Source organism: Rhinatrema bivittatum, chromosome 1, assembly GCF_901001135.1.
Source record: "Rhinatrema bivittatum chromosome 1, aRhiBiv1.1, whole genome shotgun sequence".
In the NCBI taxonomy this organism is placed as follows: Eukaryota; Metazoa; Chordata; class Amphibia; order Gymnophiona; family Rhinatrematidae; genus Rhinatrema; species Rhinatrema bivittatum.
The window spans coordinates 155,128,249-155,145,645 of record NC_042615.1 but is presented as its reverse complement, the minus strand read 5'-3'; the positions used below and the strand labels follow the sequence as shown (position 1 = coordinate 155,145,645).

The 17,397-nt window shown below is 46.0% G+C and overlaps 1 protein-coding gene across 2 annotated transcripts in view; it reads left to right on the top strand.

The window, feature by feature from the left end:
• Positions 1 to 344: 344 nt before the first annotated feature.
• The window catches only part of TMEM33 (transmembrane protein 33), a 56,746-nt gene continuing 39,693 nt past the window's right edge, over positions 345 to 17,397 (top strand). The window contains exons 1-4 of one of the 2 annotated variants that reach the window (XR_003854500.1): positions 345 to 702; positions 11,218 to 11,312; positions 11,666 to 11,853; positions 12,669 to 12,736. Coding sequence is in view for 1 of the 2 variants with exons in the window: in XM_029588699.1 (XP_029444559.1) it covers positions 658 to 702; positions 11,218 to 11,312; positions 11,666 to 11,853; positions 12,669 to 12,736 (396 nt within the window). In the remaining variant the exon portion in view is untranslated. The remainder of the gene's footprint in view (positions 703 to 11,217; positions 11,313 to 11,665; positions 11,854 to 12,668; positions 12,737 to 17,397) is intronic. The other variant, XM_029588699.1, reaches the window with a different exon arrangement.

The window sequence follows — 17,397 nt, the reverse complement described above, 5'->3', positions numbered from 1 at the left end:
AGCACTGGTTACACAAGGATAATCCGGTCCTCAAGCATGCCTTAGCCTTACAATTTAGTTTTCGGGGGTTTTTTTCTTCATAATAATGCAGCTGCAAGCTGGGCCAAACACCTTGAATTGCTAAGGGCTGCAGACATTCCTTCCGAATGTCTGCAGCCCTGATTCCCGCAGAACCACCAGCACAGACGTTCCAAACCCCAAAGCAACCTCTATCACGTGTTATCCCCACGTTCCGGCCTCATGGCACCGATTGTTTTCCCTTCAGGCGCCAGCAAACACCCACCTAACCTATTGGTGGAGTCGCGCCACGTGAAGGTGACTCGCTCGGGATGGCCTCAGGCCGGCAGAAAGAGTCCGGGGGGGGAGTGACGTCAGAGGCGGCGAAATGCGGGACGCCGAGCGTCTGTTGACGCGCACGCGCACTGTAGCCGTCACTCTAGTCTGCGGTTTCCGTTCCGCCGCCAGGCCCGAGCCCGTAGTTGACGGAGGAGCAGAGCAGTTTCGTTAGAGTTACCCAGGCATCGGAACGTCATCTTGCCAAGACGCTCACCCGGTGCTTCCTGTCCGGAGGCGCGGGCTGCATGAGCTCTGCTCCCCGCGGCTGCCGCTAACGCCTCTCCTCTCTTTCTCCTGGCAGAGCCGCTGCGGGTAGCAGCCATGGCGGATTCCAGCCAGAATGTACCGCAACCCGCAGGAGCCGTGGTAAGTTCCCGGAGCAGACTCTCACTTTCGCTCTCTCGGTTGCTTAAAATTCATAAACGGGCGGAAAAGCTCAAGGCCAGACACGAGCAGTTTAGTGTTTAGAAATGAGGTATACGTTATACGAGACTTTAACCCTCCTTTTGATTTCTGATTCCTTATAGTACTTATTTGGAATTATATTATGTATATTCCCTCCCAAGCTTCCTTGCAGTTGCAATGCTCCAGAAAAAATATGTGCAGCCACTTCTAGGGTGGATGCCCTGGCAATACTGAAATTCAATTCAAAAGAGTTGGGGTAAGAAGATAATGCTATTTTCCAACTTCAGTTGGTCAACCTGAAGCGAGGTGTGAAACAAAGACTTATCCAAGATACAGTCGTTTCTGGAGACGATTTGAGCTTGCATCCCAGGCTTTCTTGTGACATCAGCTTCATTGTTTCAATGAAGTTTAAAGATTTTGATTTAGTTTAAAAACAAAAAAGTGGTGAGGCTATCAGTATTTTGCAATCCTTATTTGAACTAAATTATCAATAACTAAAATTGAGATACTTGTAAAATAAAATCTGTATTTTTTTTATTGTCTGATTTCAACAACCACCTGCCTCAGATTATCCTGCTGTAATTTGGTAACAGTGAGTGAAAGCCAAGTGCTTTCCTTTGCTAGAATTCACACTACCAGTGGTAACTTGAATATTTCCGAAGTGCATCAGGAACCTGTTTGAATGAAAGACTTTATACATCTAAATCAGTGATAGTCCATCTTTGTCATTCAATGTATTCATTAGTACCTTCTTAGAGATTCTCAGAAGTTTTGGGATGATATTGAAGGCTCTCAAGGCCCACCTGACTCTTGAGCATTAAATTGAATGCTTCGCATGGAAGTTATCATTAGTGGTAGGTTGGTTGTGTAAAAAAAAAAAAGTCCTAAGCTTTATAAAGTGTTCACACCAATGAAATAGAAATGGTGAATTATGTAACCCTAGATTGTTAGAATTTACTATGGCAGCTAGAGGAGCGGCCACGCATGCTTCAGCCCATTTCCCAATGTAATGGAAATGGCTCCTTGCATAACTTTATTTTTTTTTTTTTAAAGTAAAATGGCTGCAGAGCACTTTTCAGATTTATTTAACATATATGCATCTTCTGCAACTTACTCTTAATGCAGTCCCATGTAGAAATGATAGAAAATCAAAATGGTCCAACCAGTCTGCCCAGTTGAGATTTGTCCACTTTGGTTAGATGTGTATATATATTTTCATATATAAACTAACACTGACTCCCCCCTTCCCTTTATGTTTTATACCTGCCCTCTCAACCCTCTTCTACTAGTACCTTTCATATCTGTCCCAAGCATGCCCAAAATCTAGTAGGCCATTTCAGGCCTTGTCATCTTCAACTTTGCTTCTTATAAAACCAATACTTAAGTCAAACACTCAGTCCCCTCTTCTCTGTCTTACTACCAAGGTTAGTAAGGCTGTTGAAAAGTCTGTCTTCATTGGGTTCATTGAAGTTTGGGTTCTAAGCATGGTCTGCCTAAAATAAGGTTTGGTAATAGATGGAATATAAATTATGTCAATATTTAATTGGTCCCCCCCTTGCAGATCACACCTGGCCTTGAATACAAGGAAAAATATTCCAGTTGGGAAATGTTTCTCCTGGCAGATATGGTTATGGGCACCTGGCATAGTCATACAGTAAATGACATTGTTCACTGCTGTAATTGATTCATAAAGGTACAAAAACTGGATAGATCGACTCTCATTTTGTCTAAGGAAGGGTATTTGCAGTGATTCCCCAGGAGCAAGTATGCCTTGGCAGGGTCTTAATAATGTCCCCTTAAAATAAGAGCAAAATGTCATATATCCTGGCTTTTTGGATATTCATTTTCAAATTTTGTCTTGTAAATTAATACTATTTGTTAACTGTTCTACCAGTATTGATTGTACAGCTCATGTTGCAGTTAAACTGGGCAAGAGGAGGTAAAGAGGATGCAGTTTTTTGTTTGTAATCTTTTTATTAAAGATTGTACACTTACAACCAAAACAAATAAACCAATATTGCACAACTGGTCATAATATTGACACCAATAACTTTTTAACTTTCCTGGCATGTAGGCAGATGGACTCAAGACCATTGGGTTATGCTCCCCTGCCAGCAGATGGAGACTGAGTCAGATTTCAAAGCTGATGTCACCCTAGATATAACCCTGCAGTGACCTCGGCCCTCCAGTATTTCTTAGTCTCCAGTAGATGGTGGACGTACCTATCACTGTAGGGATTGCTGTACTTTTTGGAAGGAGAAATTCTATATTTAAACTGGAGCAGAAATTGAGTCCTGCAGCTGAGAATTCCTGAGGCGATTTCCGAGATCCCTCAGAGGTGTGCCTTGGTCTGGTAGCCGGTTCCCGGTGTGGACTTTGCTTAAGCAGCTGAAAGGCAGCAGGTGCAGGAAGCAAGCACGGCGGTGACGGCCAAAGCCCTCTCCCCCCGCAGCAGGAGACCATCTCCGTACTCAGCTGGTAAGCACTGAGCCCAGGGAAGTTTAAAAAAAAAAAAGATTTACCTCCCAATTCAGAGACATTTGGAAGGGTTTCGGTAAGACTTCCTCCGGTCTCCTTGCTCGGCGCACCGTAACGATGTTGTTCCTGATCCCATTGGAGTAAGAAGTGGGCTTACGAGCGGGTTGAGCGGCCCCTGGTGGACTAGGCCCCGTTGTAGGCTTGGTCAGCACACAGCATGGTAGGCTGTGGCGGCGCAATCTCGTGAGTCTTTGTACATGCCGTATTGCCCTCCATAGAATGGCAGTGTTTCGGCTTTGCGCATGCGATGTGCACATAACATCCTACGAGTACATATGCACACAATCTACTAAGCATAGAACACAGGTAAAGTGCCTCACCACATCTTGCATAGACGTGCCAAATCTGTGCACACAAAATTCTAAGCGCGAGCTGACAGAACCCACAGTTACCGCCACCAATGGCTCCAGCAGCCAAGGAACATAAGCGCCTTTCTCTCTGCACTACTTGTTATATTAGGGCTTCACAGTCTGACTTGGATTCCAACTTATGTTAGCACTGTGAGGAAGCCCAGGGAGAGTTGGCCTCCCCAGACTTTGCTAAGCTCGGCTCCTCCCATTCAGAAGATGGGTTAGCCACAGGCTTAACTGGAAGTACCCCGGATCTGAGTACCCCCGGGACTGGGTCATCCATGGGAAAGGGAAATTCAGCAGCACCTACCTCAGTACCTCCTGGGCTAGGCACGGACCCGGCTGCCTTCTCTTGGGTGGAATTTTTCGAGGGCCTTCAAGCCTTTGAACAGGCACAATCTGCCACCTCACTTTCCCCTGTTTGGACAGAACCTCACCTGGTAAGCCCTCTCTCTCCTAGTCCTATCGGTAGACCTCAAGGCATACCTCGGCTCACCAAAGGTATCCCTGGCAGGGACCCGGATGGCATGGATGAAGAGAAGGATACATATTCCTTGGAAGATGGGGAAATTCCCTCTGGTTTAGAACCGTATTGGACCATGTTAGTTTTTCCATGGAGACGAATTGCCAGCCCTGGTTTCCCAGACCATGAAGATGCTGGGATTTCCTGGGGCAGACTCTGTGACGGAACCAAAGAAGAACTCCATTCTGATTTCCCTATGGAAAGCCTCATGCTACTTTCTAGTACTGGAAGCCATCCAGGAGTTGATTGACCTCGAATGGGATGCTCCAGAAGCAAGTTTTAAAGGGGGACAAGCATTAGAAGCTCTATACCCACTGGATCTGGCAGTGAGAGAGCATTTGCGTTTCCCTAAAATGGATGCGCTGGTCTATGCCGTCTCAAAGCAAACTATGCCAGTGGAGGGAAAAGCGTCCTTAAAGGATGCGCACGATAGACGGATGGAGTCCATTCTTAAACAGGCCTTTGTCACAGTAGCAGTGACCTTACTTGTTCGTGCCTACTCCTTTCTCTGGAGGTGGATGACTCGAGGATGAATTCCAGAGCGGTTATGGAACCTGCCACAGCCTTTTTAGCTGACATGGGCTCGGATCTAGTCCGTACTTCGGCCAGAAGAGTGGCCTCAGTGGTGGTGGCCTGAAGACAGCTTTGGCTGTGGAAGTGATCAGGAGACACAATCTCCAAGGCAAATCTTACAAAGATGGCCTTTAAAGGATTACGCCTTTTCAGAAGTGAAATGGAAAAGCTGGCCAGTAAATGGGGCGAATCTCAAGTTCCCTGGCTACCAGAAGATAAGAGAGAGCAGTTATCCCACCTATGAGGGGATCAATCTAGTGGCTCTCAATGCTTTCTCCCCTACAGAAACTCGACATTTCAGAGGTCTTGGCCCTTTGTGAGGTCTCAGTCCTTTCGTAGTCGACAGCCCAGGAGAGGGGCAGGCTTAAGTTCAGGTTTGTCTCGAACCCCCCAATGAAAATTTGCTGACCCACCCTCGGAACGAGGAAATAGGGGGTCGACTGTTCCTCTTCTACCAGAGGTGGGTCGAGATCACTTCAGACAAATGGATACTGGAGGTCATACGAGAAGGATATGCTTTGGAATTTCACAGCACTCCTTGGGACATATTCATGATGTCTCCTTGCCACTCTCAGCACAAGAAGCAGACAGTGGAGACTACTATTTTAAGACTTCTCAGGATGACAGTTATAATCCTAGTACCTGTGCCCCAGGAAAATACAGGACGCTATTCCATCTATTTCATTGTACCCTAGAAGGAAGGTTCCTTTCACCCCATCCTGGACCTCAGGAGCATCAACCTACATCTACAAGTGTATCATTTCTGCCTGGAAACTCTAAGCTCTGTGATAATGGCCATACACTCGGGAGAGTTCTTAACCTCCCTGGAACCTATTCGAGGTCTACCTACATATTCTAATCTGTCAAGAATACAGTTTCCTATGCTTTGCGGTACTGGGTTGCCATTATCAGTTCCGAGCGCTGCCCTTTGGCCTAGTCACCACCCCCAGAATATTTTCCAAGATTATGGTTGTTGTAGCGGCAGCATTGAGAAAAGAGGGAATCTTGGTGCACCCGTACTTGAACTGGTTGATCCGGGCTAAGTCCATGAAAGAGAGTCCAAGTGACCAACAGGATGACCTACTTGCTTCAGGAACACAGTTGGGTCGTAAACCTGGATAAAAGCAGTCTCTAGCCCTCCCAGTCCTTGGAATATCTGGGAGTCCGGTTCAAAACCAAGTAGGGTAAGATCTTCCTTCCGACCACGCGATAAGAAAGTTGATGTCCCAAGTACTTCAGTTGATGAACACGATAGCTCCACACCGTTGGACGTATCTCCAAGTTCTCAGTTTGATGGCGGCAACTTAGAAGTAGTGCCATGGGCGAGTGCACACATGCGACCGCTTCAACGCTCACTACTGTCACATTGGAACCCACAGTCTCAAGACTATTCGATTTGCCTCCAATTACCGATGGGAGTATGCTTTCTGCTCCAGTGGTGGCTACAGGAAGCTCATCTGAGCAGGGGTATACCCCTGTCCTCTCCAAACTGGCAGGTCCTCACAGCAGATGTGAGCCTCCAGGACTGGGGTGCTCATTGTCAGGAACTGACGGCCCAGAGACGTTGGACCGAGGAAGAGACCCTCTGGATCATCAACTGCTTGGAAACCCAGGCAGTCAGATTGGCATGTCTACAATTTAGCTACAGAATCCAGGGTCAAGTGCTCTGTGTAATGTCGGACAACACAACGACGGTAGCGTACATCAACCGCCAGGGTGGAACCTGGAGCCAGCAAGTGTCTCAGGACATAGATCTCCTTATGGAATGGGTTGAAATACATCTACAGATGATCTCAGCCTCCCACATCACAGGAAGAAACAACTTCATAGAAGACTTTCTAAACAGGTAGAATCTGGATCCAGGAGAGTGGGCGTTGTCAGCCAATGCCTTTCAGCTGATAGATTGCTGGAGTCTCCCATCCATCGACCTGCTGGCCGCATTTCACAATGTGAAGGTTCCCCAATTCTTCAGTCACAGAAGGGATCAGTGGTCCCTGGGGATAGACGCTCTCAGATCTGGCTGGAAGAAAAGTTACTATACGCCTTCCCTCCATGGCCCCTGCTGGGCAAGGTCATTCGCAGAATCAAGCACCACAGGGAATTAGTCCTAATAGTAGCTCCAGATTGGCGGACATGCGGAGACTCACAGGGACCTGCTGCAGCAGGGACCGGTCCTTCATGAGGATCCAACTCAATTCTGTCTTATGGTCTAGCTCTTGAGAGGGCTTGTCTGATAAAGCGAGGATATTCTGCGGCAGTAATTGCCACCTTATTCCGCGCTCGGAAGTTCTCTGTGTCCCTAACGTATGTGTGGGTCTGGAGAGTATTTGAGGCCTGGTGTGAGGAACGCGGTGTCCCCTCTTGGGCGGTCAAAATCCCACTAATTCTGGAATTTTTGCAGGATGGCTTGAATATAGTTTTGACCCTTAACTCCTTGTGAAAAGTCCAGGTAGTGGCGCTCTCCTGTTTCAGGGGCGAGGTGAACGGAACCCTCCTGTCAGCTCATCAGGACGTGGCCTGTTTTCTGAAAGGGGTGAAGCACTTCTGGCCACCCCTACGGTGGTTGGTTCCCTTGTGAAATCTTAATTTAGTAATAGAAATTTTGACAGGGCTCTCCTTTCGGCCGCTGCACGATCTTTCCTTGCGCTTATTAACCTTGAAAACAATGTTCCTGGTGGCTATATGCTCAGCACGTCGCATCTCTGAATGGCAGGCATTGTTGTATTGGGAACTGTTCTTCCGAATGACTCCAGGAGTGTTACAGCTTTATACTGTTCCAACATTCTTGCCCAAGGTAGTCTCGGAGTTTCTTTTGAATCAGTCCATTTCGTTACCATCCATAGATAAGCACAAGGACGCAGAAGAATACCACCTCCTCCGCCATTTGAATGTCAGTAGACTTTTGGTGCAGTATCTGGAAGTTTCAGAACCGGTCCACAAGATGGACCGCTTGTTTGTTCCTCATGGTGGAAGGAAGTGGGACGAACCAGCTTTGTGGGCTCAATAGCTCGCTGGATTAAGGAGGTGGTCACGGGAGTCTATGTGGAGGCAGGCAAGCCATTATCTTTTCAGGTTAAAGCTCATTCCACTAGGGCTCACGCGCTCTCATGGGCGGAAGCTAGACTACTGTCTCCCGTCAATACCTGCCGAGCGGTACCGTGGTCCTTGCACATCTTCTCCAGGTTCTATCACTTGGACATACAGGCCCGAGAGGATTCAGCCTTTGCAAGGGCTTTGTTAACCGGACTGCGGGCAGTCTCCCACCCCGATCAGGAGTAGCTTTTGTACATCCCATTGGTCCTGAGTCCATCTGGCTACATGCTAGGAAATGGAAAAATTACTTACTTGATAATTTTGTTTTCGATAGTGTAGACAGATGGACTCAGCATCCCACCCACTGCTGCCCAAGAATGGTGCCAAGGATTCGCCTATGGAGTGGATATCGATTCCAAGAGATTTTGGGTAAACTGTCAACCAATCCCTAGATGAGGGCATCTATATTCTTACTGGGGTTCAGTGTTTATGACTGGTTGAGTACAGTTACGGTTATCCATTTTTAATCATATTTGAAATCAAGTTTTAAAAATAGTATGTCCACAATGGCTTTTGAAGAGAATACTAAAGGGCTAAGGTCACTGCAGGGGGATGCATTAGGGTGATGTCAGCTTTGAAATCTGACTCCGTCTCTATTTCCTGGCAGGGGAGCATAACCCATTGGTCCTGAGTCCATCTGTCTACACTAAGGAAAACGAAATTATCAGGTAAGTAATTTCTCCATTTGATAACTTTCCCTACCCATTAATTCAAGCTGTTCTAGTACAAAATTAATCTGAAGAGCGTTTTTCAAGTCTTTTGATAAAGAGTTTATGAATGGCATCCAGACGCGGTGACTTGTCAACTGCTTCTTCTTTGATTGTAGCATTGATTGCGCTCCAACATATATAGATCCAACATAGACGATGACCAAGGGTGCAGTTTTACTAGGGCCCCAAAATTACAATAATATATTTAGAAAAATAAAGTGGTGAATATTTTACATACATGCCTTGCAATTGAAGTTAGAGAGATGCTCTGAAAATTGATGTAAAAAATTCTTAATTCAAGTAAATATAAATCTCACAAGTTAAATATTAACAGTGTTTTGGACCATGCTAATAATTCAGTGTTGAAGCTAAGATTATTAAAAACAAGACTGTTTGACTTGCCTGAAGGTTTGTAAATGTAGGGGTAGCAAAAAGTGATGTTTCCTTACATTTGGAAACACCAAGGTTGGAATTGGTGATCTCATGATTGTGAATGTTGGGAATAAAGTTCAGCTGGGTTATTTGAAAGGGATGGGGCATATTGTGGCCCTAGATCAGTGGTTCCTAGCCTTTGGCATGCTGCAGCATTCTGGCCATAGGTTCACTTCACCAAGTCACAACATTAATACCTTCTAATGATTTAAAAAAGATGTAAAAATAATGAAAACTAACAAATTAGAAAAATAATAGAAAATATATTTATAAATTAGTAAATAAGTGATTTTCAACAAACCATAAAAATATTAGATATATTCAAAAAATAAATACAAATGATTTTTTTCTTATCGTCAGTGGGAGAGCTGCACATGATGCACTCCACAGAGTTTTTAAATTCAAAGTCCAATGATCAGACATGTTCAATATGTTCTATGTTCTTAATTTCAATTAATTTTGACATACTCTTTTTGGTTTCATTGATCTTCTCCTTCTCTTCCCCCTACACACACATGCTGCCTATTTAGTAGGGGAATTGTGAGGACAGGAAGAGAGGGGTGAAGCTTGAGGAGACATGGCAGAGCAGAAAACAATAGCTCTGCTCCTTTTTCCAGCCCTGTCTCTCCTGCTTTCTGCTCGCTGCCTGAAGGGCAGAGACAGGGCTGGTTGTTTTCTGTATTAGACTTTCTTGGGTAATGCCATGGAGTCCACCACCACAGCACACCTGTGCGTCTGTCATTGCACACTGGTTGGGAAAGCCCACCCTAAATATGTCTCAAATGGTCTATGTGCCTCTTCTAAGTGTGTGTGTGTGTGTACAAGAAAAAAATCTCTGGGGACCTTGGAAAAGATGAACTGATGGTGATCTGTAATGAAGCTAGAGCAGACACTGCTGCCTAACCTCTGATAGATAATGATGGCGTGCATACTGTTAGCTTTCTGCTGGTCAGAGATTCTGCTTGGCAACCTAAAATGTCACTAAACTTCTAGGCTGTTCACCAATTTGCTGGTAAACAGTGCCCCCGGAGCTACCAGTTGAAGAAATAGTAGTCACTTCTTGGCCTGCTTTTTCTTTAAGGTATGATGAAGTGGGTGTCTGAATTTATAAGTAATTATTCTAGTATGGCTGATCTGATCACTGATGGTGAGTATGGCCCAGACCATAGAGTATGCACAAGTTTAATGGCAACATTCATATAATAATCTTTTATATAGTTGGTTGGTTTAGAATTTGGAATGGGTTACTGCTTTGTGTTTCCATTCCTTACTTTCTGGTGACTGAATAAATTGTCTAATGTTCCTGCAGGCTGTTACACTCTGTTCTGTTTCTGCTTTGTTGGGTCCTAAAAGTAAAACAGTCTCAGATATTCCCATCCAAATTTAAATTAATTCAATTGATCTCTCCTTGCCTGAAGATGTGGCTTGTAAATGAATGGACCTGTGCTCCGCAGGTTAAATGTTATGGAGGGCAAGGTGATCAAACACCCAACCCTCTGGGTGGGAGGAGATGGTGTAGGGGAAAAGATCTGCACAAGTTTGGGTTTTGGTTTTTTTTTCTGCCGAAAAGAAAGCTCCAGAGGATCTCACCACTTTTGCAAGGGACTTTGTAAATTAGCTACACAACTAGTAGGGGACTTTAATTGTTAGGACACAGCTATTTTGTGTACCTTTTAGTGAAAGAGATTACAATACTGTTTTAAACCCTAAATTACGTTCCCTGCTTGCTTTGGGATAAATTGGTTTTGTTTATATACTTTTCAAGCCATCATCTTGCTGCAGCACTTTCAAATTGCAGCATGTCCCTGAGAAGCCCGAGTGGGAAGTAGGATAGGAATTAATTCCTCCGTGAACCTGAGTTTTTGTTCTCTGAAAATGGTCTCTGTCTCATCAGTAATTTCCTCATATTCCATGTGTGATCTACCAATAGAATTCCACCATAAAGGACTTTCCAGCTATGATGGGTTTGTTCTGTAAATCATAACTAAGTAGAAATGTATTTGGTTTAGGGATGTAAGGAAAAGGGAGAAATGGCAAGGGTAACTGTAATATTTGGGTTATTGGCTACACTAGTGATCTCAAACATAAATGGAATGACTACTAATGTAAATAGTAATGTTTGCAGCAAGGGGTTTATGGAGGGAGACTGACAGCATGAAAAGACTTTTTTAAAATTTTCATTTGACCATAAGTCTTATTAATGAGCCAGAATCTGCATCTGTTGTTCTAATAATATACTCTTTCTTTTTTAAAATAGCAGTTTATGCTGGCAAATAAGTTGGACACAGCAATGTGGGTTTCCCGTTTGTTCACAGTGTACTGCTCAGCTTTGTTCATCCTTCCTCTTCTAGGGTAAGTATTTGTGGTTTTGATTTGTACACATTTTGCTAGTTGATATATCCGAGATGTCATGAATTTTAATTATTTATCTCAGTAACAGCAAAAAAAAAAAAAAAAAAGGATGGGAGAGAACAAGATGTTTGGCCTGTCCATTTTTTTTTTTATTTGCCTTTTGACTGAGGAGAGGAATTTTGTCATTTGCAGTGCTAGCATAGGTATCTTTCCTGTGTTTAAAACGACCATTGTTTAGTAATGCTGGGAAAGAGCTTAAGATATTGTGCAATTATGATGCAATCCCCAAGTGAGTAAGATGTCTTGGGCCTTGTGTTGCTGCTATATGTAATATGTCCTCTGCTGATTTACAGGTTGCAGGAAGCAGCAAGCTTTTACCAGCGTGCTTTGTTGGCCAATGCTCTCACCAGCGCTCTTCGGCTCCACCAGCGATTACCACATTTCCAGTTAAGCAGAGCATTCCTGACTCAGGCTTTGCTGGAGGACAGCTGCCACTACCTCTTGTATTCTCTCATCTTTGTCAACTCTTACCCCGTTACAAGTATCCTTAGCCTTTTTCTTTTATGACAGCTTTATTATTGCTCTATGGGCAAACATCTCTCCACATTTTAGGGAGATGGGCAGACCAGATATATGAGCCACATGGTCTTTTTCTACCATCGTTTCTATGTTTCTGTGTTTCTATATTTTATTATTAAACTAATACACAGAAGCATCAATTTGTACCAGGAAGAAATGCTAGTATATCTAAAGATAGATTAGCTTTATATCTGAACATTGGAAGAAGCTGCCCTGGACCTTTAATATCTGGTTCTCTTTGGAATGAATGCTGAATTGGGTGGCCCCAAGAAAGTGGGTGTGACCCTTCTATACTGGGCTCCCCCCCTACCCCCCCTGCATAAAAGCAGCTGGCTTTTTTTTTTTTAAAAGATAGTTTGCACCTCTTGTTCTAGAGGAGCTGTAAAAACACTTTTTGCCCAAGCATGTAAAATTGAACTAGTGCTTCCCCCAGCAGCACTGAATAGAGCCACCACTGGACCACATGGAGGAGCTATGATCTAGGGCCAGCCCCCTATCAGCAGGCTGCATTGAGGAGGAGAAGTAGGGAGTGGAGGAGCAGGAAATGAAAAGATTTAAAAAAAAAAAAAAAAAAAAAAAAAAAAAAGCTTTTCAAAATGTTTCTAGCCTTGGGATCCAGTTAACCTTTTTGCACAGAACGTGCTAAAAATAGGCTGGTGTGAAGCTCCTCTTTGTATTATTACAAGACTGATTTAGAAGGACTGAGGTCTGCTTCATTGGACAGATAAAATGTAACCTTTTGTTCCTGTTACACCTTTCCTTGACGGCTCACTTCAGTGAGTATTTTCCCAGTACTCTTGTTTTCTTTGCTTCATGCAGCCACGTATACAAAGCGGATTCTTGATGTAAGTATATTACTGGTTATGTGTTTCTAGCTATATTTCTCTATATCTGTCTGTCTGTTTGTCTACAAACACTGCACACATACCCATATATAATTTGTCCCAATATGATGGGGCCTAACGTAAGGTATTAGGTAAAACTAAATGCTGAAATACAACACGTGTATTTAACCATGGTGATAAAAGCAATTTAACTCCCATTGCAGTAAGCAAATGCATTGGGAGAGAAACATACAATACCGAGTTATATATTTGCTCAGCCTTTTGCACAGGGGTTGGGATGGAGGGATAAGAGGGGGAAGGAGTTTGTGCACAAAGCAGAAACCCGAGTTTTCTTTTACGCATAAAAATCTTTTGTATGTGCAAACTATGATTTGTGCCTGTTTGTATGCATAAATCATTAGGTGTAGAGAATTACTGAGCCCCAGCGAGGTAGTGAGATGCAGCTTCAATAACCACATGGACCTAACCAGTGGTGGACATACCCAGCCACCCAAACTCACAGGCCTGCTGGCTGTCTGTGGAGCCTCTTGGTCAGGAAGGGAGCAAGATCTGGCCTCCGGTGGCAGTGCCACTACTGCCACCTTCCTTTAAGCTGGGCTGCCTGTGCCAAGCGCTCAGGGTAACTGTGTCCAGTGAGTGGCACCCGCTCTACAACCAGGTGTGCAGGGCCAGATTGCCATCATTTAAAAAATATTTTAAATGGATTTTGGGGAGAGAGAGGGCAGATTTGTTTACAAATCATTTTGTGTGCACATAAATCCAGAGTGCAGGTCTCTAGCACCATGAACTCCTGATCAACCCCATGCAATAACACTAATGCTAGAAACTACCTCTGACCAGCAGTAGAATTTCCAATGTAAAAAGTTGAAAGCCTATGCACCTCTTTGCATTGGGGATATTGTCCTCATCACCATTAAATTTACATCGGAAGGCACTAACCTGTAAGTACATTGTTGTACACAAAACTTTCTGCATATGCAGTAAAGTGTGCATACCAAAAATGTACACACAACTTCAGGTAAAATAGTGCATTCTGCCAAGTGCACATTATTACATTGGCCTCTATATTTTGACTTGGTGTTTTCATGGTATCTTTCAATTTATATTTTAGAAGCTAAAATTGAAAGCCTTGTTTTGATTGTTTCCTACTCCCACATTATAATTCCTGAGTAAATACTCTGAAGAAAATCCTGTTTCCCTGTACGTACCCGGATCAGTCCAGACTGCTGGGTTTTGCCTCCCTTCCAGCAGATGGAGACAGAAAAAACTTGAAGGGCACCCTCTAATATACCAGTGTGCCACCTGCGATCCCTTCAGTATTTCTCTGTCTCCAGCAGATGAAGGTGGCAGAACCTGCGGTCCTGGTACTATCCTCAATTTTTTGGGGGGGGAAAAAAAAAAGCAGCAGCCCAGATTTTTGTTTCTGCATCTCTGGTTAGATCAAAGTGGTTCCTTTAAGGGGAAAAAAAAGAAAAAGCACCGAGCACTTTGCCTCCCGAGAAGAAGTCAGCAGGGCTGTCTCCCCGGTTGCAGGCTTGGCTGCCGAGATCGGTTGGTTTCTTCATCTGCGGTTTGCAGCCTCTGTCCTCGGAGCACTGGTGAGTTACTAGGGGGGATTTACCGGTGGGCCGGTCCCTCCCCCCTTGGCCCAGAGTCGGCAATACTCTGAGACCCCTGGCTGTGCAAGTCGCAGTGAATTTTTGAAAAAAAAAGCTGAGTGCCTTTGCACTGCAGTCTCCCGAGCTCCGGAGGGTATAATTTGCTGTTCCCCCTGCCTCTTTGCCTCGGCAATGCGGCGTGCATTGCACTGTGTGGCTTGTGGGGAGCCGGCAGGGAGGCTCTCCTGGGAGAACCTCTGCTCCTGCTGCATCCCCGGGGGCGAAGGCTCCTCATTGTTTAAAGAGGGGGCTACAGGGAGGACTGCCTCGAGGCTCTGTGGTGCGGGTAAGCCGTCGCATGATCAGGGCAGTCTGCCTGCTTCGTTTCCGCGGAGCACAGGAACGGCGGCCATTTTGGGAGCCTCAAGAGGATTCCTTTGATCTTATGGCAGGGGGAGGGGATTCTCCTCATAACAGAAGCCCCAGGTCTCATCAGGGTTCGAGACCAGCTTCTCTTGGGCCCTCCTCTTCACTTCCGCAGGGGGGCTTAAAGTGCCAGCCCTCATTTTCAGTGGATTTTATGTTGATTATGCATAAGGCTTATTTGGCTAGCCTTATGCCTCCAGGGGAGCCGGATCCAGGTTTGGCAAGGCCGGTTCCTCCTGCAATGCTTCCTCGCCCAGACCCTCCGGAAGTCTCCAGGATCTGGGGCATTCGAGGATCTTCGGGGTCTGGTGAGCCCGCTCCGGCGGGTGTCTCTGCGGCTGCGGATCCTCTGCAGGGGGATGCAGATGTGGATGGACCCTGTTGAGGGCGACGATTCTCGTGTTCTCTGCTTGTTTTGGAGAGATGAACCGGAGCCCCTGATTCCGTATGTTCTGTCGGAGCTAGGGATTCAATCCACCCCAGAGGCCCCAGCGACGGATTCGGTGGACCCAGTTCTGTCGGGTCTTCATCCTCCGACCAAGACTTTTCCTTTCCATTCCATGTTGCTGCAGCTCATGTTTCGTGAGTGGGATGCCCCGGAGGCGAGCCTTCGTGTGGGCCATGCTATGGATAAATGGTATCCGCTCCTGGACGATTCCTTGGAAATACTTAAGGTTCCCAATGTGGATGTGGCGGTGACGAAGCGTACCATGATTCCGGTGGTGGGGGTGGCGGCTCTTAAGGACCCACAGGATTAAAAGCTTGAGGTACACTTGAAGAGGATAATTTGAGGTGTCAGCCCTGGGGGTCAGGGTGGCCGACTGCAGCAGTTTGATGCAGCGAGCAAGCTTGCGTTCAGTGCAGCAGTTGCTGAGTGCCCGCGAACTTTCCCCAGAGGAAGCGGAGCAGGTAGATAGTCTGGAGGCAGTGGTGGCATATGGAGCGGATGCCTTATATGATCTCCTCCGTACTTTGTCCCGTACCATGGTCTCGGCGGTATCAGCTCGGAGGCTGTTGTGGCTCCGGAACTGGTCGGCTGATGTCTCTTCTAAGACTCACTTGAGGACACTTCCTTTCAGAGGAAAATTCTTGTTTGGTGGTGATTTGGAGCAGCTTATTAAATCTTTAGGCAATAATAAGGTATACAAGCTTCCCATGGATAAGCCTAAGTCTTCCAAGACTTTTGGTCCTTCGTGGTCTCATTTTCGAGGTCAGCGCCGGTTTCGGCAGACCAGGCCGTTCTACGGTCAGCATCAGTCTTCGGGTAGGCCCCAGGCCTGGACATCTTCCTTTCGAGGCTGTCGGCCCACTCGTGATGGAGTCCTTTCTGGTCAGGCAGCCAAGTCCTCACAATGAGATAACACCGACCCATTCCTCCGTTCCAGTGATAGGGGGTCACCTCTCCCTATTCTACGAGGACTGGGTCAACATAACGTCTGACCGGTGGGTTCTAAGCATCATAGAACACGGCTACACATAAGAATTTGCTCGGCCCCTGCGAGACCTGTTTCTAATCTCTCCCTGTGGATCTCTTCAAAAGCAGCGCATCTTAGCTCAAACCCTTCAGCGGTTGGAGGATCTGGGGACGGTAGTTCGAGTTCCAGTTCCTCCGGACGCGGAGGTATTCGATTTATTTCGTGGTCCCCAAGAAGGAAGGCTCTTTTTGTCCGATCCTAGACCTGAAGAAGGTCAACAGAGCCCTCCGGGTGCCCCATTTTTCATATGGAGACCCTGCGTTCAGTGATAGCGGTGGTACGCAAAGGAGAGTTTCTAGCTTTGCTGGACCTGACTGAAGCATTTATTCACATTGGTATTTGCAAGGATCATCAGAGGTTTCTGCGATTCGTGGTTCTCAGCAAACATTACCAGTTTCAAGCCCTTCCTTTTGGACTGGCGACCACCCCATGCACGTTTACGAAGGTGATGGTGGGGGTAGCGGCGGCCCTTCGGCGAGAAGGCTGGTTCATCCATATTTGGACGAATGGCTGATCCAAGTGAAGTCGGAACACCTCTGCAGGTTAGCGGTCGACAGAGTGGTGCACAGCCTTCACTCGCTAGATTGGGTCATCAACACCACCAAGAGTCACTTGTCTCCTGTTCAAGTTCTGGACATCTTGGGAGCACGCTTTGACACACGGCTGGGGAAGGTCTTCCTAATGCAGGAGCGAATCGACAAGTTGATGTCGCAGGTCTGTCGCATCCTGTCTCTGCCAGTGCCCAAGGTGTGGGACTACTTGCAGGTGCTTGGTTCTATGGCATCTACTCTGGAGTTGGTTCCTTGGGCCTTTGCTCATATGAGGCCGTTACAAACAGTGTTGCTTTTCCTTTAGGATCCCAAGTTGGAAGAGTTCAGGATTATGTTGCCTCTTCAGGAGATATTATTTACTCTTCAGGAGCTGGCCAGGTCCAGTCTGGATTGGTGGTTGATCCCTGAAAACTTATGGCGGGGAGTGGAGCTGGAGGTGCCGCAGTGGGTGATCGTGATGACAGACGCCAGTCTCTCCGGTTGGGGGGCAATTTGCCAGTCTCATATGGCACAAGGTCAATGGACGCAGCAGGAAGCGCAGTGGTCCATCAACCGTCTGAAAAACCAGGGCAGTGCAGCTAGCCTTGCTGAAGTTTCTTCCCCTCATCCGT